Genomic DNA, 20,830 nt, shown 5'->3' with positions numbered 1-20,830 from the left:
AATCTCAAATCTTGTAAAGGAAACATTTGGAATGGCAGTCTTGGATTCTGCTTGTACTCGCACACTGGCTGGCGAAGTGTGGCTTGATGTTTATTTAGATACTTTAAATGAAAGTGACCTGCAACTAGTGAAGTATACGAACTCAGACCGGAGTTTTTGTTTTGGTGATGGAGTGGCTGTCACAGCAATTAAAGTTGCTAAATTTCCGGTTACACTCGGAGGTATAAGAGTTTATATCGAAGCAGATATTGTGAAAAACGACTTGCCTCTTCTATTAAGTCACAAATCAATGAAGACAGCAGGAATAGTGCTAGATTTCCGGAAAGATATGTGCTGGATTTTTGATAAATGTATTGAACTAAAGACCACAACTTCAGGGCACTATTGTCTCCCCTTAACAAATAAGTTGTTGGATCATAGTGGTACTAAGAACATTGTATTACATGTTCAGAATTTTGGTCAGTGTTCTTTCACAGAAAAAAAAAAAAAGCAGAAAATCTTCATCGACAGTTTGCTCATGCCTCGAAGGAAAAACTTGTTTCCTTGGTTAAAAAAAGTGGCAAATTCAATGACAAGGAATTTATAAAGGCGATTGAGGAGGTTTGTGAAAACTGTCAAATTTGCCTTAGATTTAAAAAAGCTCCACTGCGACCGGTTGTGGGATTGCCTCTTGGCAATAGATTTAATCACACAGTTTGCATGGATTTGAAAGAGTTCATCCACAATGAGGTGTGGATACTACATCTCATTGATGCCGCTACCAGGTATTCAGCGGCAACATTGATCAAAACAAAGAAGAAGGAGGAGATCATTAAAAACATCTTTATGATGTGGATTACCTATTTCGGATCTCCTGTTCGTTTTCTGAGTGATAATGGGGGTGAATTCAACAACGAACACTATAGACAGATGAATGAAAAACTCAACATAGAGACCTGTACTACTGCCGCAGAAAGTCCATTCAGCAACGGTACTGTAGAACGTCATAATTTGATAGTTGCTGAGGCAATGAAAAAAACAATTGACGATGAGAAGTGTGAACCTGAAATTGCCTTGGCATGGGCTATTTGTGCAAAAAATGCCCTCCTCAATTACTCTGGACACAGTCCAAATGAACTTGTATTCGGTTTCAATGTAAATACACCCTCAATTCTGACAGACCAGTTACCTGCTATGGAGTCCTCTACTACAAGTGACATGGTGAGAAAAAATTTAAATGCTCTCCATAGTGCAAGGAGAAACTTTTTGGAAGCTGAGTCCAGTGAGAGAATTAGGAGAGCTCTCAGGTCTAATGTCAGAACTTATGCTGATGAAGATTATGCTACCGGAGACCAAATCTATTATCGGAGGCAGGGTTTTAAAGGATGGCGTGGTCCAACAAAAGTGTTAGGCAGAGAAGGCCAGTTTGTCTTAATCAGACATGGCGGAGCATTTTATAGGATGCATCCGTGCCAATTGATGAAAGTGAATAAAAACAACGAAAAAAGAACAAAAAAAGCTGAAATGCTGGGAAACACTACAGAAGGGAAGAATGAATACCTTTCAGTTGAGGAGGAGGAGTTGCAGAATCAAGTGGTAGAAAGTGAAGATATAGACAGAGAAGAAGTTGTTGATAGTTCTACCAGTTTAAGAGATAAGACTGAAAAACCTGGCCGAAATAAGACCATAACTTATAAAATAAATGGAAGTGGGGAGTGGAAGAAAGGAAAGGTTATGTCAGTACAGCCTAAATCAACTGGCAAATATAGTCATTGGATCAATATAGAACCTGAGGATGAAAACGAGGATCAAGTTTGTATCAACTGGAATCATATTGATCATTGGAGAGAAGTGCCCCAATATACTGAACAGGAAAATGTAGTCCTGCTCACCGCTGAACAAGAGCAGTCGAAAGCTGTAATGGATGCCAAGCATAAAGAAATAAAAAACATGAACACCTATGAAGTATTTGAATGTGTGCCATACACAGGTCAAAAAACAATATCCACAAGATGGGTGATTACTGAAAAATTCAAGGATAATCAGAAAACAATGAAAGCATCCCAAAGTAAAAGCCTTATTTGAGGCGAATAAAGCCTTATCAAAATTGAAATCCAAGAAGGGTTCTATAACATTTCCAAAATTGGGAAAGCCCTCAGATTTACACATTTTGTGTTATACTGATGCCTCTTATGCCAGTCTGGAAGATGGATCTTCACAGGGTGGTTTTGTTGTCTTTATTGGAGGAAGTACTGACAAAATGGCCCCCATGTGTTGGGCGTCAAAGAAATTGGACAGAGTGACAAAAAGCCCATTGGCCTCAGAGACTCTTGCTCTGAATGAGGGAGCTGATGCTGGTGTTTTGACTGCGGTTATGATACAAGAGGTATTTCAGTTATCTAAATTGCCAGACGTTCTCTGCAAGACAGATAATGCATCACTTGTGGAGACATTGAATTCCAACAATCTGGTAAGCGATCGACGATTGAGAATAGATGTAGCAAGGCTGAAGGAAATGAAGAGTAGAGGAGAGATACAGATAGAATGGATCAAGGGTAGTGATCAGGTCTCTGATTGTTTGACCAAGGCAGGAGCTTCGTCTGAGCTTCTAAGGGACTTGTTAAATCAGAAATAAATTATTCACTTGAGGACAGCAGCAATGTTAATGTAGACATTGGTTACCTCCCTTGCTTCAGTTACATGGTTACCTCCCTTGCTTGTGGTGATATAAATAGGAGTCGGCCATCTTGGTTTAGTCAGTTCGTTCGTACAGTTTAGACAGACTACAAGTGTCTCAACAGTAAAGGCTTTGTTTTTTTTTCACGGGCACCTGTTTTTTTTCACATACCCCGTAAAACACCCGGGCAACGCCGGGTACCCCTCGCTAGTCTATAATATAAATCTCGCATGCATGCATGCATGCCTGTATTATGTATGCCTAAAACTTTCGACAGAGGCACGGATTTTCACAAACTTGATATCATTTTGAAGCTCGACGTCTCAAATGACAAATATTGAAAAATTGGCTAAAAGCATTAATTCCTTCACCCTTAACTAGGTAGTTTTCTACAAGTAGGGGTCGATTTTTTGCGAGCCATTTTTGCAAGTCATCATATCGGTTGGATTGACTTTGCCTAATTTTAACATTCCACACTTCCGGTTGCATCATGGAGTAGGGGTAAGACTTTAGATTTTCTTCCACTTTCTTTTTCGCTTTGCATCACGGGTTCGAGCCTACCCGTCTACTACCACTTTTTTTTTTATTGCTCAACACACACCTCCAAACACCTGGGCAACGCCGGGCACCCAGGCTAGTCATTTAGGAAAACTAGCTGATGTAAACAAAACATTCCATCCAAGTGTATGAACAGAAGTGTAACCAATGGAGATATTACATATCTATTACAGGCTATGTCTGTCAGTTGACCCACTGCCCTCTTAACCTTGCCGAAAAAAAAAAAAATGTTTATATTGTGGCCAATTTATTCCATGGACATATTTTGGCTCATGGCTTCTTTGAAAATTTATGGCTAAATCATGCTGATGCATTGTGGGAATTAAACAATGTTAATCATCCTTGTTGGGATGCTAGGTGTATAAGCCAAAATACTCCACCCAGCAGTACAAAATGGAGTGTAACAAGGGAGGGGGGCATTGTATATCTATTATTTATATTATATAGAAAAGGTATAACTTTTAACACATTTAACAACTTACAAATTAAATGGGAAGATAGAAGCCACTGGATGCATGGTAATTTGAAGTTTGTGATCGAGATACAGTTTTGTTTAGCTTTCAAACTATCATGGTCGATGCCCTCTCTCCATGGTAATATCTCTCTCTCTCTCTCTCTCTCTCTCTCTCTCTCTCTCTCTCTCTCTCAGCTCAAGGGAAATAACAAGCGAAATTTTGTTTAATTTTTTAGGTTGATATCTAACAATTAAAACCCCAAGTATAGCAAAAGTGAAATGCAGAACAAATGGCCGACTGCTTTCAATGAAGCTAACCACCACCACCACTGTTCAAACTGACAACATCTGGTGTGCTGCCTATGCAAAAAAAGGGAGGCCGACACAAACACAGAAATATGTGGTAACAAGAAAAAGCAGCAGACTGAGTTGAAAAAGAAATTATGCAAATGCACGACTTTTTACTTTCAGTCAATCAAGATTTTGAACTTTTCAAAGAAAGACATCCTGCACTTTTTTTTAAATTTTATTACTTGGTCAACTTGAAGAAAGTTGAAATTCTACTTTTGGACCCATGTTTTGTAGGTCTTTGCTCTTGTGCTAGTAATTCTGGTGTAGTATTTCTGTCTAAAGTTAGAAGTTTCCAAATTCCATCACCAAACTGCTGTTTGTTTTTATATTTTAAAGTTACAATCAAATATGATTGGATTTTGAAATTTTTTTTTTTTTTATTGGAAGGTAGTTCTGTTTTTATAATAATAATAATAATAATAATAATAATAATAATAATAATAAAGGAATTATAGTGGAATAAATTTGTTCCACAACGTAGAAAAAAAAAAATGAAAAATTGTATGATTAAATAAAATATTTTTCAAATCAGATTTTTTTTATCAAAAATCAGATGCATCTTTATTAGTGTTGAATGGTTGATTTTTTAAAATCTTGTGTCTATTATCATGGTAATTAAACGTTATCAATTCTTTTTTAACATGAGACTTACTGCTTATTAGGGCCCAGAGGCCACTTGAGGATATGGGTTAAAAAATGAACACTGTGATAAACAGCAAATTGGGTAGAAATTGATTATTTACAAGGAAGGCTCAATAAGAATTTGTTTGGACTTGAAAACGACCATATTATAGTTAGCTGGGAAGCAATCCCATTGTATTAGGTTTCACAGATGGGCAGCTCTAAGAAAGAATCTTTGTTTGTGGAATTTTCGTTTAGTTTTAGATACAGATAGAGAGTAAGGGAAATTGTTGGCAGTAGTTGTAGTTAGACGAATGTTTGCCATGAATATTTTACAGGGGTGGGGATCATAGACTGATGTTCAGTCGAACACCTGCCATGAAAATAATTATATTTTATGGCCTTCATACTAAGTATCATTTTTTTTTTAAATCAGATTTTCATTCAACCTTAATGCTATGGATACGTTCTTGTTTGAAAATGGTTTGATTACATTTTATTGTATTGTCCCCAAAATTGTAATGCACAAGTGTCAAAAAACGTTTTAAAAAATAGAAAGTATTAATTTATAAACAATTAAAAAAGTTAAAAAATATTAAGTATGTGTATATGTTTATAGGCATTGTAAAAAGTTGAAAACATCCAGTTTTTCATGAGTTTATTTTTCAATAATTTTTTTATAAAAACATTAAACTTTTCTTTTGATAAAAGTTCCAATTTATAAACAATTAAAAATAGGTAAAAATATTAAGTATGTGTATCTGTTTACAGGCATTGTAAAAAGTTCAAAATATCTAGTTTTCATAAAATAATTTTTTGATAAAAAAAAAATAGAAGACAGTTTGAAAAATTAAAATTAAAAGTATATGTTTGAAGTAAATCCTGAAAATAATTAACAGATCATTATGCATTTTGGAACACAGCTGCTGAGAATAACAGTAGGTGATGTGGGATATGTTTAGTTTTATGTAATGAGGGCAACAAGGGAAGTCCTTTATTAATTTTCAGATGTCTCTAATTTTTATGAAATTTTAATAAGTATTAGATATCAACTAATAAATATTTTCAAAATCTTAATTTTTTAAAAATATTTTAAAACATTATTAAGGAAATGATGTATGCACAACCTTCCATTACAAAGTTAAAATATTTTTGATTTGCATTAAATTTGATCCATAATTAAGCAAAATTTCTTGAATTTTAATTCCTTCTTAAAACTCTATATTGGGTACAATATACAAATCAATAAAGAATTGGCTCTATAATAGTAAATACAAAATCTGCATGAACTAAAATATATTTGAGTGTATTTCATGACTGGGCAACGCTGGGCAATGTGCTCTATAGAGTACAATTTTATTCACATACATTCACAATGGCTTCCTTGAATAACTAAATTGATTTGGTTATCTTTTCCAACTTGTGCCTTTTTTATTCTCTGCAAATATTTCGAATTCTATATAATATTTTTTTTTTTATTTGTCTGTTTGTGTGTCTGCTTTACTTTTTCTTGAAAACTACTGGGTTGATTTGGCTGAAATTTTGTATGAACTTTTGTGGTGATAAGGTGCAGCAAACTAAGTATTGTGGTATCTGTTCGATGCACAGGGATTAATTTGCCCATTTTTAAAGGTCTTAAACGTCTGGTCTGCACATTATCACAGTATTGTACAAGATGCAGTGAAGTCATTCTAGCTTTTAATTTTTTGTTTGCAAATTTTAAACTTATACAGAAAAAGAAGTAACATTTTAGTTGTAAGGTAGATAATTATTATATTAAATTTAAAATGAGTTATGTCCCTCGCTGATTTTTCTTTTTAGGCGATTATTTAAAAAAAAATACCTCATATTATCAACCAGTTATGTGGGCCAGACTAAGTAATTTTTTAAATGAAGTGTAGCAAAGTACCTTATTATGTTGGCAATAACATGGTACAACAATAAAACAATGAAAATTGGCTAATCAAAATAAAATTTTTATTTGTCAGCGCAGTGACAAAGGTGTGTGAAATGATGTCAAGTATGTCATTAATTGTTAACCTACAAATTTACCAGGATTTTTTTCTAAATTACCCACAGTGCAAAATAAATATATGGAAAATAAAGTTTAATTAAATATCAAAATTATTGAGTTCTTAAATTGTCTTGCACAAATGGTGCATTGTTATTGTCTTCAAAATTCAACTTCTACGCATAGAAGAATTGTCTCTCCCTCTCTATTTCTTCCCCCCCCCCGACCCTCTTTAGGACTTTAAAACACTTGTTATCAAGTGATTGAAGACTGACAACTGCAAATAGAAATTTTGTTGTTTAGCTTTCTAAATGGCTATGGCAATAGAAAGACTGTAGCTGTAGGATATTACACTGCTACAATAGCAAAATACGGTATAATATATATATATATATATATATATATATATATATATATATATTGAATAAACAAAAAAAAATAGTTTTGAAAAACCATGTTTAAGATAAAATATTAAAAATCATGAGACTTTTTTTAATTTGACTTTTTTATTTTAAACTAGCCTGGGTGCCCGGCATTGCCCGGGTGTTTGGAGGTGTATGTTGAGCAAAAAAAAAAAAAAAAAAGAAAGAAAAAAGTGGTAGTAGGCAGGCAGGCCCGAACCTGTATTGTGTAGGAGGAAAAGCATGTGAAAAAAAAGTGACGTCTTTGCCATTGCATCCATCGTAAAACCGGAAGTGGCAAAGGTTTAAATTAAGGCTAGTCAATCAAAAAGAAGGGGATGACTTTTGAAAATATTGCCGAAAAAAAGCGACCCCTCATTGTAGAAAAGTGCCCAGTTGAAGGTGAAGGAATTAATGTTTTTAGTGGATTTTTTTTATATTTGTCATCCGAAAGGTCGTGCTTCAAAACGATACCGATCTTGTGAAAATCTGTTGCCTCTGTCAAAATTTTTAGGTAGACATACAAACATACATACATTTAAACAGACAGGTGAGATTTATATTATAGATTTCAGGCAGATGCTGAATCTCTCTCTCTCTATGTGTGTGTGTGTGTGTGTGTGTGTGTGTGTATATATATATGTGTATACAGTTCAAATACAATTCTTTCCACAGAAACACTTTCATCAAACCAAGATAACTGTGTCTACCCTCTTTACAAAAAGGTAAATAATATATGTAAGAAAAAAAGAAAAAAAAACAAAATAAGTTTTAGTCTCAAGTCCTTTGTTGGAAAACTACTTTGTAAATCAATTAATCTCTTGCAATGACTACATTAGTTTACTTCCAGGAATTCATGCTAGTCGTAATATTTATTGTAAGGATCATCAGTTGTTTACTGAGAATTTAAATATATCTTTTTTATTATGCTAATTGCCTATAGGGAACAGAACTCGTTAAGAATTCATCAAAAAATCATCTTTTATATTGTCCGTTAGAGCAAACAATTGTTTCAACTCATGCCAATCAAATAAAAAAGCTCAATGCAACCAAGATTGGAAATAAAACTTGTTATAGAAGAGCACAAATTTTGAACTGTAAATTATATTTTACATGCATTTATTGTTTGGCAGGATACTCAAATAAGATATCTTAAATATATCATATTTGAGTATCCTCTCAAACAATAAATGCATGTAAAATATAATTCATAGTCTTAAATTTGTGTTCTTTTATACACACACACAAATCGTATTCAGGTACATTCAGTCTTTCTCCAACCATTTCGAAAAAATTAGATAAAGTATAAACTTTATTTACAGTTGTCAGTTTACAATCCCTTAATAAGTTTAGATTTTGGTTTTGCTTTTTGCGAGGAGGGCTTAGTGAAGGTTTTCCTGAATACAGCACCTACTAATCTCAAATGGTCACTTAACTTCAGTGATCTGGTTATATCAATGTGACTGTAAATGAAACTAAAAACTAGCATCTTTTTTTCTTTATGGAAGGAACAGACAATTTTTTCTTTCTTTATGGAAGGAACAGACAATTTTTTCTTTCTTTATGGAAGGAACAGACAATTTTTAAATTTGCAAACCACAGCACAAAACAATTTTGTTAATATATATAAATGCAAATACAAAAAAACAAAACAAAAAAAAAATTAAATAAAAAATTAGTGAAGCTGTGAATGAATTACAGAAATGAAATTCTATACTAAATTTAAATCAAGAATTTGGGTTATCAGGATTATTTAGACCACATTTGCTATTTGTTACTTTCATATTTTGCTCAATCTTCAAATGCATCTTTTTTTTAAATTAAGAACTTTTCTGTTGAACTCCAGAATCTATTCAGAATTTTTGAACTGAACCCTTTATTTAATCAACAGGGTATAGATTGTTCTCGTTCTATCAGCCATAACCAAGTAGAAGTTTTAATTTATTAACATTACTTAGATTATAAGTGTTAAATTATTATTGCCTGTAGTAAGGATTGAAACATCAACCGTCAGAAGACAGAAGAACTGATTATTAATGGACACGTGATGCCACAGTTAAAGTAAAAAAACGGCAACCAAGATGAGAATAGTAGTCCAAATAATTCAAATTATTAATCCTCATCTAAAAAATATTAGATCAATAAGTTCAATAAATATATATATTTTTTCTTTTTTGCTATAAATGTTCTATAAAAGTAAAATATAAGGAGTTACTTTAGTTCATGGTCCATGATAATCACTCCCCCATGAAAAAAAATGAACTTTATTGTTTTTTGTAACTAATCCAATTTATAATGAGAGTATTTTTGGAATACCTGCTATATGATATAACTAGCGGGGGTACCCGGCGTTGCCCGAGTGTTTGTTTCCGGGACGGGGGGAGGAGTTTTAAAAAATGTTATGGTAGGTAAGTAGGAAGGATCAAACCCGGAGTCATGAGTAAAAGTAGGAAAATAAAGTGTAAAAAAAAAAAAAAAAAAAAAACATCTGCATTTTCGCCCACCAAGAAAAGTCCATTCCAGTTGTTTAGGAAAAAAAAAAAAAAAAAAACCACTATGGTAGGTCGGCGCGAACGTGAAAATATAATGTGAATTGTTCAGCACCCTAACCACTACGTCACAGAGCACTGCAGCTTTGTTTTGTGATTTTAAATAACTTCACATGATAGAACTACGAAGCCAAACCGGTGTTCTCTTCTCAACTGTTCCTTGTGAACGATCTCCAAACGGTGTTAAGTGGTGGCAGGGGGAGGAGGAATTTTTTAGAGAGAAAATATTTCACCACTTCCATTGATCTTAACCGATTTTGGCCGTGACTTCTCAGCAGAAAAAGTATAGAAATCTAAGATTATCGAGGAATTTGAGAACTAATAAGCCTATAACAAACCTCAGATATTGTTCTGCCGTTTGTGCATAATGTATTTGCATGAAATATCTTGATTTTTAATCCTATTAAGGTCAAAATCCCACGGGAAAAAATGAGTTCATTTTATTTATATAGAGAAGAGATAAAGAATTATACAAAAATATTTGAGGAAATTAATTATAAAATTGAAAATTTCAAATTTTTCAATATTAATATAATGTTGGTTAAAATAATAACCGGACCAACGCTATAAATATCAATTCTTTCAAAATAAAATACAAAGTTAGCCCCAAAAATGCCACTGAAGGAATCGTTAGCAAAATTCACAACCTTTTCTGCAGTCCAACCATATTTGCGTCCATCTATGTCTGAATTGTCCACCAGGTTTCAGTCATGTATGTCCAACAGTCTTTTTTTTTGTGCCATTCAATGATATGGATGGGAATATTTTGGTGGTCTCCTCATCAGCAGGAGGTGAGATCCCCACAAGTAAGCAAACTTAGTTAATTCGATTAACACACCTTTTGTCTTGGAGAAACTGTTAAGTAGTGTGGATTGGTTGGTTGTTTTTGTTTTACGGCATATCAACCCTTTTCGGGTTATTTAATGCCGAATCCAAAGATTTTGAAGAAAAATTTTTTTAATAGAATATATTTATTGTTTTCAAATCAGTTTCTATTTAACCCATAGTTGGGACCCTAACAGGTACTACCACTCCGGATCAGAGTGGACCTGGGAGCAATGGTAATTAAAGGGTGGTTCTACACTCCCCAAAGCTCACAAGCTGGCGCCTCACCACTGGATATAATTTAAGATCATATCCAGGACCCCCATTGAGGGACTTTTACCCTCTGCAGGGGGGCAGTCAGCGTATTCTAATACCCCACCGACAGGGCCAAGTAGTGTGGAAGACACTGTTGGATTTAACAGACCAGACTTTTGAGTAACATGGTGGTGGAATGATGAAGTTGAGAAGTGTATCAAATAAAAGACAAAATGATGGAGTTGGTGGAAAAAAATGGTTCAGTTTATAAAAGATATGTATTTTGTGGCAAAAAGGGCAGCAAGAGGAACAAAAAAAAAAAAGAAAGCCAAGAAGGAAACTGATTAAGCAAAATTTTCAGATATACCATGAAGGAATGACCAAAAGTATGCAATATTCAGGATAACAAAACAGATAACAAATATGGACATTGTTGGAGAAATGTGCATTTAAAATGACAATGGAACATTAACAATAAATGCACAGGACAAAAGAGATACTTGGAAATGCTACAGGGCTGAACGATAAAATTGTTGCCATAGAAAAGACGACATGCTTTCATTTCCGTTTGATAAAATCTGGTTTTCTTTTTTTTTTTTTGTTGTAGACCATCTACTAGTTGGCCAGTTGTGTACAAATCCCAAGAACGACAGGAGCCTTCTATCATGTTTGAAAGTGACGCAATGTTCAACAAGCGAGATCGAAAATGCACCGATGTACAACTCATGCTCTCTACTGATCCAAGTTATGACAACAGGACCATTGCCAGCACCCTCAAATAACAGGGACATGCTCTGGGTGATGAAAAAAAAGTTTCCGGACACGGTTATGGTCTTTAGTGTGGTTTCAAGTGAGGGCCACATCGTGCCACCTCACATCTTTGAAGTTGGTTTGAAAGTTAACACCAAAGTGTACCTGGATGGGTTAAAGAGTGTGATGACCCCTGGTGCAATCAGGTTGGCTGCTGGCAGACCCTGGATGTAGCAGCAGGACTCGGTGCCAGCCCACCAGTCCAAAGAGACCCAGGTTTAGTTTCAGAAAGAATGCTACAATTTTATACTCTTCTCCCACTGGCCCTCCCCCTTCCCCGACCTGAACCCGCTGGACTACTTTGTTTGATCATACAAGAACATCAACATGACCTTCCACAAAACCAAAAGCAGCCTGATCACCGCCATCCACTGAGTATTCACCAAGCTCCCGCCAGCGTTTGTGAAAAAGGCATGCTTCCAGTTCTGGAATCGTATTGCGGCAATGATCGATACTGAAGGCAGCTACATTGAATAGATGCCAGCACTACTACGTAATCAAGTTACTTGAATTGATTTTTTTTCCATAAAAGTTATAAAATAAAGCTGTAGTGTTATTTTCTTTAGGGCAACATTTATCGTTCCACCTTGGAGTGAGAGATTGTTGAATAGCAATATTGCATAGAGTTGAGAAAAACTTGCAGAATTGGGTCCAACTATAAGGAATTAAAAAGAAATGATTCAGGAAGCAGTGAGTAAGATGAAAAAGTGTCAAGTTGGAGGAAATGTTGCAGGTGAAGCAGACATTGAGATGATCACAGACTTGACAAATAAGATCATAAAAGAAGAAATTATTCCGAAAGATTGGGAACTTTGAAACAATTGCGAATCGTTACAAAGGTAAAAAAAGAAAGCATAAGAGTGAGGTAATTACAAAGGATTACAGTTGATGGATCAGATCCTGAAAATGATTGAGAGAATAATTGAGCAGCAAATAAGAAATCAGATAAGCATAGAAAAGCAATCTGGCTTTATGCATGAGCAAAGAACCAGTGCTGCCATCCAGAGATAAATACAAGAGAGGTACCTTGATAAAAAAAAAACAAACTTGTTTTACTTTTGTAGATCTGAAGACAGTTTTTGACAGAGCATCAAGAGATATTGTCTAGTGGACATTGCTTGAACAACCTTCATTAATGACTCATTTGCCTTTAGTTCATGCAATGTTCATAAATTCTCAAAGTAGTGTTTGAATAAGTAGCACATTTAATGTTGAGTATTGCAGGTTTCTGTACAGAGTTTGCTGCTTTTCACTTGTCTTTTGGAAACATTGTCCACGGAGTTCCAAACAAATGGTCCAAAGAGATACTTTATACTGATGATTTAGTACATGCTTGTGAAACACTGGAAGGTCTACTCATTAAGTTTAAAACTCCTGTTAAGTTAAAAATTTGGAGGAATATTATGGAATGTAAAAGTCTGAGAGTGAATATCATCAAGACTAATGTAGTATTGGAAATCACCAGAAAAAGTAAATTTTTCCTGCTCAGTTTGTGGAAAGAGAGTCAGGTGCAACTCGAGTTTTTGTTCTACTGACAACTCTTGGATACACAAAAAGTGCACTGGAATTACTAGTAGGTTGAGAGAAAATAATCAGTTTGTGTGTAAGAAGTTTAAGACAATGGAGACAGATGAGAAATCAGATATGGATGGCAAAGTTATTGAGATTGTTTAGAAGTGTTGTCACCTTAGTGATACTATTGGAGCAGAGGGAGGAGCGGGTGCTGTGTGATTGCAAGAATTAGAAGTGGATGGAGTAAGTTCACAGAATTCTGCCATTACTAACCAGCAGAGCATTACCAGTGTCAACCAGGGGAAGAGTCTCTCTGATGTGGTGATGTATGGAGGTGAGACCCGGCCAGTGAGGGTTAGAGACATATGTTGCGTGATGTGGGAATGATATAATGGATGTGTAGTATGGGTCTGCTGGATTTGATAAGCTGAGAGGAAGATTAAATGTGGACAGTGTAGAGTTGCATGTAGAACAGAAGACTTCGATGGCATGGCCATATTGGAAGAATGGATGGGGTTTTTTGGTTTATAGATGTTGGAGAGGTAGGATCAGCCTGTAGAGAAAAGTCAGGAAAAAACATGGAGAAAAGTGAAAAGGATAAAAGAGAGAGAGAGAGTAAGAGAGGGGATAAATAAAACCTGTTGAGAGATAGGTTAGTTTGGAAGTCAATTTTTAAAAGTCATCAAATATATGCCGGTATGTAAAACCCATTCCATCACATTAAACCTTATCCTTGAATGACCATCAACCTTGATAGGTAATGACCCTTCAGTAAAACAAGCAAACAAAAAAACAAAAACCCTTCCTGCAGTTTTTTTTGTACAGCATTATCTCAAAGATAACATCTATAAAAAGCAACAACTAGCATATTCATGAACTGAAGATCATCAAAATGTACTTGCAATGCAGAGTTGCACACTTGGGGCATATCATATCGAAATGGTGATAAAACAAAAAGTGTTAACTATTCTTACTGAAATTTGGTGGACAAGTTAGGCATGGATTGAAGTTTATTTGTACCAAATATGATTCTATTGCCCAAAGGATTGTTTTGTTAACAATTTCAGGAATTTAATTTGGGTCACCCTGTATTATTCATTGAAATAGTCTGATTTTTGCCTTGATTGGTGATGGAATGTACTTTAATAATCAAAAACTGTTAGACATTCGAGAAGAAATAAGTACTTTTTATTTATTTAAATTTGAGAATATGTGTCTTGCAATGTTTAAATCGAGTTTTCTCAACTAAGATAATGAGATATATTTAGGGGCCCTGTATTTGATTTTTATTTTAGGGGGAGTGATTGTAAGAAATTATTTAAAGTATTATTGAAATTTCTTTTAATGATTTAAAAAAAAAAAAAAAAAAAAAAAAGAATGATTCTAAAAAAATGCTTCAGATGCTAGAAAAAAAAATGTTCACAGCTTTACTAAAAATATAAATGCATTTATACCCGCCTTGCTTCAGCCTCATCTTTATCATCGCGTAATTTTCTGTTCATATCTCTGCAGAAGAAAAAAAAAACAAAACATTAATTTCATAATTGTTATGCATTCTTCTTTATTCAAGCAATTTTTACAATTAGTTGATCAATATGAAGACATAAAAAACTGTATGAGACTGAAACTTACAATATAAACTTTAAAAATTAAGCATAATTAACTTACAAAAGAAAACACTCATCTAGCTACAACCACTATCAACAATTTCCCCCACTCTTTATCTGTGCCTAAATCTTAATGAAAATTCCATGAACAAAGTTTTTGTTTTAGAATTGTCCGCTTGTGAAATTCTGTTTCATTGTTCTGCTTTCCAGCTAATTACAACATGGTTGTCTTCAAGTTCAATGTAAACAAGTTCTAATTCTACATTATTTCCGAATATGACACAATCATATTGACACATTGGTTCCTGTTAAGCAACGTTGAGACTGGCCAGTACTAGATTCGTGACCATTTAGGAAAGCTAGGTGCTGCAAGATTGGGCATGGAGCCAGCACCCTCACCCCGAAAAAAAAGAACTCCTTGCTTTAAAAGCATCTACAAAGTTGTAGATGGCCTATGCCCCTACAGGGGCTGAAGACTATTACTACTGCCCAATTTCAATCATTAATGATCACTATGCTGTTGTTTTGGTGACCAGTGTACACTCATTAACCATTTACCTGGAGTGGCCTTTAGGCGTTGATAAGTGGTGACTCTCTTGTAAAAGAAAAAAAATATATATATCCCAAAATGAAAAAAAAAAAAAAATTGCTATGATAGAGTGTTAAGATATTTTGCCGCCGAAATTTTTTTTTTTTTTAAATGATGGATATCATGTTACATGTTCGTAATGTTTTGAAAATATATTTTGGCACTTTTGTAGAAGTTGCGTGAGACAAGGCATGAAACCAAAAAAGAGAAAAGTAGAATTACTTCCAGATAAAACAAACCTAAAAGTCTCCCCTCTACAAGCACCTCTGGGCTCTAAACATGCTAACAAAACAATAAGCCCTTCAATATTATTATTTTTGAACACATTAAAACAAGAGTAATGGACTAGGTAGGTGTAATAGTTTTAATATAAAGATACTACATACAATTTTTGAATTCTATTTTGTTTTTTATGGCTCCAAGCAACACTGAGTAGCCCTGGCTGAAAAAAGTGTCTAATAACTGATGTAAGCCTTGGTAAAATGGAGTAGGCCAGAGACAAGAATTACCTCACAGAATCCATTCTTTTCGAGCTTTGGTTCCTTCAATCTACAAAAGTCTGAACATCTCAATAAGATGTCATTAAGTTCAAGACTAGTCTGGGTGCCTGTCGTTGCCTGGGTGTTTGGTGGTGTGTGTTGAGTAAAAAAAAAAAAAAGAGGTAGTTGGCAGGCAGGCTCAAACCCATGATGCAAAGATGGAAAAGAAAGTGAAAGAAAATCTGACATCTTACTGCTACTTCATGACATGATCGAAAGGTTAAAATTAGGCAAAGTCAATCCAACCGATACAATGACTTGCAAAAATAGCTCGCAAAAAAAAAAAAAAAAAAAAAAAAAAAAAAAACCCTCCTTGTAGAAAATTGCCCAGTTGGAGGTGAAGAAATTAATGTTTTTGGCCAATGTTTTGATATTTGTTATCTGAAACGTTGAGCTTAAAAATTATATCAATCTCGTGAAAATCTGTTGCCTCTGTCAAAAGTTTTAGGCAGACATACATACATACAGGTATGCATTGAAACAGACAAGTGAGATTTATACTATAGACTAGCGGGGGTACCCGGCGTTGCCCGGGTGTTTGGAGGTGTGCGTGTTAAAAAAAAACATTGTAAAAGAAAAAAAATGTTTTAGTAGGAAGGTAGGATTGAACCCCGAAGCCTTGACGCGAAGGTGGAAACGAAAGGGAAAAAAAAGCCAGACACCTAATCATCTCAATCACAAGGGGAGAGAAATTGATAAGCGTATCAAGTTAAGGGTTAAAAAGTGAGTCAAAGAGGTTTAATTGACAGGTGGCCGCTTAATGAGGTCATCGCGGAAGCGTTACGATGACGTGGCAGTTTTTTTATTTACTGCGGGGCAGCTTTTTGGGGTTTGTTTACTTTGTTTCAATGCGGGGCAGTTTTGGCTTCCCCAAGATGATGGTGGGGGGAAACCAGCTCCCCATTTAAAGGGGATTGTCCAAATTTAATAGCAATTGTCTGATATAAGGAGAAACTCCCCATTGATCTAAGCTGATTGCTTTTGGACCTTCCCGGCGATCGTGACCGCAGTGACGGAATTAGTTTCACTTTTATTATATGAAAAAGCAGAATTCACACGCGGCGATCCAAGAATGTAGAATATTTAGCTTTTCAAAGTCGGGCAAATTAAATAGACAAGCGACCCCATTGTTAACTCGTAGATTTCGACGTAATATAAAAAGTTTTAAGAATGAGCTAGGGCCTCAAGAACCCGCTGGAAAAAAGCCTTTTGCAGACACACACAAAAAGCGAACATACATACATACACACACACATTTTTGCTTTTATATATATAGATTACAACCAGTTCTTGATCAAAGCAGGATTAGGTCACTGATTGAGCTGATATGATGTTGAGAATTTGAAACAAGTAATGAGGTCAGCAAATTACTAATGACTCGCATATAAGCATCTTCAAAATATATTTTTCAATTCGACAGGCAATTTCTATTAATTAATCTTTTAAAAATAAATAAATAAAAATAATGTATGTAAAAATGGAGTACTCACCGAAGGAAATCTAATTGTTTTACTAGACTTTCTCGTTCCATAGCAATTCCTTCTGTAAGTTTCAGGGCCACCCTGAAAGCAGAACCGACAATGAAGATATTGTATATTCATTTCAAGGAATGTTATAACGATATTGAATTTGGGTACGTAAAAAATAGTGATAAAAACAGTATTCTCCACATAAAGTTAGATAAAGCAATCATAGGAAAATTCCAATGAGAAGTTAAAGATTAGAAACACAGATACATGTTCACAATCTGACCTCATGGATGGGAATGGTTTTTCATGACCAAACGATACTTTTAGGGAATTGATTTCTATTTCAGTAACTTGAATTCTTTTGAGTTGAGAACAAAGCATGCACTCAATTCAGAAGATCTTTATCTTTCTTTCTTGCATGACGAAATGCGTGCTTATTCCCCTCAGCAACCGTGGTCCTTCTCTTCTTTTTTTTTTCCTTACTGATAATAAACTCACGTGCAAATGAAGCAATGTCTAACAATGAAAAAACTCCAAAAAAACCTGTTTATTTATTTGCGGACTGTTATCCTTATCTTCATAGTTGTTTTAACAACAACTATGAACATGAGGATAACAGTCCATAAATAAATAAATATACAAATTACTCATCTCAAAGGATCTTAATAATAATAATAATAAAAAAAAATATAATACAATTTGGTATGAACCCAACGATGGGAGACCAGATAAGAACGAAAATTAGGATTTATAAAACAAAAAAACCCAACCCTGATGGCTCTTTGAGGCCCGTGGTGCAGAGGATAGAGGCATTGAATCTCTACGGTTTCAGGTGAGTATTGTCTGAAGATAGTGGTTTCAATCCTACTCAAAGCAGGTCAGAGGATTAGTTGGCTAAAACATGGTGAGTCAGCAACAACTATGGAAGGCAGTAATTAGTGGGGATATAGTTAAGAAACTCAGCATTCCTGTCCCGTCACAGTTTACTATCTGAAGAAGGCCAGAGGAATAGTTGGCTGAAATGTGGTGAAACAGCAACTGTAAAAATGAGGATAACAGTCTGTAGATAAATAAATATACAAATTACCGGTCTCAAAGGATTGCAATATATATATATATATATATATATATATATATATATATATATAATCTGTTATTTTATGTTGCCACCTCGGACTCATAACACCACTTAAATTTGCATCACTTTTGTATTATTTTTGTATTGGAAGGGTTTCCAGTTAAAGTGCCAATGCTTCTCTACAGCATGTTAACTATGGGTGCTTATTGCTATGCCTCTTCACATTGTTTCCATATCTGAATATGGCACAATCACATTGACACACCAGTTCTCGCCAGATCACTGAAGTTAAGCAGTATCAGATGGGTGACCACTTGGGAAGGCGAGGCGCTGTATGTACTGCAAGGTAAAATATTAGGTTGGGAAACTGGTGTGGTCTATTCTTCTCTCGAGGGTAGATGGGCTTCTCTTAAGCCATGGTAGGCAACCCAGCTAGTGATGGCATCATGATAAAAAATTACCCTTGATAGCCTTGGCAAAGCATCAAGTATTCAGCTACTGACAAGATTTGAATTACACTACAAACTCGTGTAGTGAGTTCAATCTCAGCTGCGGCCGCATGTTACGTTTTACATTTCCATATCATTACACTACACGACTAAATGTAAAATTACATTAGTTCTGGCAAAGCACAACATTAGCCGATAAGCTGAGCATTTAATGTTTGCTTAAAAGACAAACTTTATTTAAATGATCATCAAGAATAAGATTCATATAATTAAAAAAAAAAAACGAATAAACAAAAACTCTGCAAAGTAGTGGAAAATTCTTATTAGACATGAAAAGATTAAAATTAGGGTTACGCGTTAGAATATGACACCACAGATAGAAAATTGTCGATTTCCAGTCCGCAGTTAGTTTTGCTCTTAGATCAGTCATGTACAGTAAAACCCCAGAATACGGTGACCCTAGGATGCGGTTTTTTTTTTTCAGGTTACGATGCGGAATATAGTGTTTTTCCGGACCCTGGTTACGGTATTTGCCTCACCTTATGATGTTATTTATGTTATTTGATTATATACATGCATGTTATATACTGTACTGTATTCTTGCTAATGATTTTTAATGCCGTATCCCAGGGTTCTACTGTAGATGAAAATTTTTATTTGATATGAAAAGATTAAAATTAGGATTATGCGTCAGAATATGACACCACAGATAGAAAATTGAGTGACACATAAGGGATAAGCTAACAAAATATTTTATTTATTCTTTTTTGAATCACAGAAGAGAATAGTCATGCTTGGGACAGTTGCTTCCCTTTATTTATGGAGTATTATGTATGTATATCTTAAAATGAAGAAAAAAAACAAAAACAAAAAAAACTGAAGTTAAGCAACGTTGAGCCTGGCCAATACTAGATTCGTAACCATTTAGGAAAGCTGGGTGCTGTATGTACCTTCTGGGAAGGTTGGACGTTGGGCCAGCACCTTCACCCCGGATAAAAGAACTCGCTATAAAAGCATTTACAAAGTTGTGGATGGCCTATGCCCCTCCAGGAGCTCAAGGCTATGGATGGATTGTTAAACTATAAATGATCATGTATCATCTTTATTAATGTCTTTTCTCACAGTTGTTATATAAAAGAAAGATATAACTACACACAGATTTTTTTTCCAACAAGTACATATGTGAATGTAAATTAAATTTCCTGTTTTTTATATGAAACATTTTTCTAATTATTTTCTTTACTTGATTTTTTTATCAAGTCATGGCTTTCCATTTCGATTGAAAAATCTCTTGTTTTTATTTCTTTTCAAACTTTCCAACCATCATAAATGCGGAAAATCAATGGCAGAATCATAAGAACTAAATAACTTACTTTGCTCTTTCTCGCTTCTCGTCTTTCTGTTGCTGTCGTAGCTGTTGAATGTAGGACTTCTGTTCTTCAAGAACTTCCTGAGATTGTCGTAACAGCCTTTCTATTTCATCTTTTTCCTTTTAAAGAAAAATAAAAAGCACATATTAAACTTACAATACATATATCATATATGAAAAAGCAACCGTAGTCAGATTTTATACTATATTTCCTTTCAGACAACATTCTCAATCACCGATAAACATGACTAATAATATGCTAGCTGAGAGCTGTTCCTTCAAATTCCTTGTCTTAACATTCACAGGCAACATGAGTTGGAACAAATACATTAGAGGCATTGCCAAAGCTGCTACAAGAAAGGTGGGCTCTCTCTCTACCATGCTAACAATAAACAAAAAAAAAACAGTATTTGGTATCTCTACAATGCCACTATGCATGGAATATTGTTGCCACATTTGGACTGGTGCATCTAGTCTCTCCTTCTTAGACATGGGGAAAAAAAGTCCAATAGGTCCCATATAATCAACCAAGCCCTAACCCTTGTCTCATCACCGCAACGTTGAATCCCTGTGCTTGTTTTGCAAGTATTTTAATGGAATGTGCTCTGATTAACTTGTAGCACTTGTGTCCCCCACCTAATCTGACAAGCAGCAAAATCCCACCCCTTCACTATAGTGCTCCCTAGACGCTGGAAAGTCTTTTCTTCTAATAGTTTATTCTTTCTAA

General features: G+C 34.7%; 2 protein-coding genes across 4 annotated transcripts in view; one reads left to right on the top strand and one right to left on the bottom strand.

Annotated features, from left to right (window-relative positions):
* LOC145292974 (protein FAM221A-like) overlaps nt 1-4,315 on the top strand; it is a 111,647-nt gene extending 107,332 nt beyond the window's left edge. The window contains exon 11 of one of the 2 annotated variants that reach the window (XR_013869636.1): nt 3,905-4,315. The gene's annotated coding sequence lies outside the window, so the exon portion shown is untranslated. The remainder of the gene's footprint in view (nt 1-3,904) is intronic. The other variant, XR_013869637.1, reaches the window with a different exon arrangement.
* LOC145292973 (EF-hand calcium-binding domain-containing protein 4B-like) overlaps nt 1-20,830 on the bottom strand; it is a 364,830-nt gene that overhangs the window by 64,983 nt on the left and 279,017 nt on the right. For both annotated transcript variants that reach the window (XM_080139211.1, XM_080139212.1), the window contains exons 8-10: nt 20,108-20,223; nt 17,229-17,300; nt 14,458-14,509 (exon numbers count right to left, since the gene is read on the bottom strand). In XM_080139211.1, coding sequence (XP_079995337.1) covers nt 14,458-14,509; nt 17,229-17,300; nt 20,108-20,223 — 240 coding nt within the window. The remainder of the gene's footprint in view (nt 1-14,457; nt 14,510-17,228; nt 17,301-20,107; nt 20,224-20,830) is intronic.

The sequence above is a fragment of the Euprymna scolopes genome, chromosome 14 (assembly GCF_053919585.1).
Source record: "Euprymna scolopes isolate OS-2025 chromosome 14, ASM5391958v1, whole genome shotgun sequence".
Lineage (NCBI taxonomy): Eukaryota > Metazoa > Mollusca > Cephalopoda > Sepiida > Sepiolidae > Euprymna > Euprymna scolopes.
The sequence above is the reverse complement of the archived record's forward strand: the minus strand, read 5'-3'. Positions and strand labels throughout refer to the sequence as shown.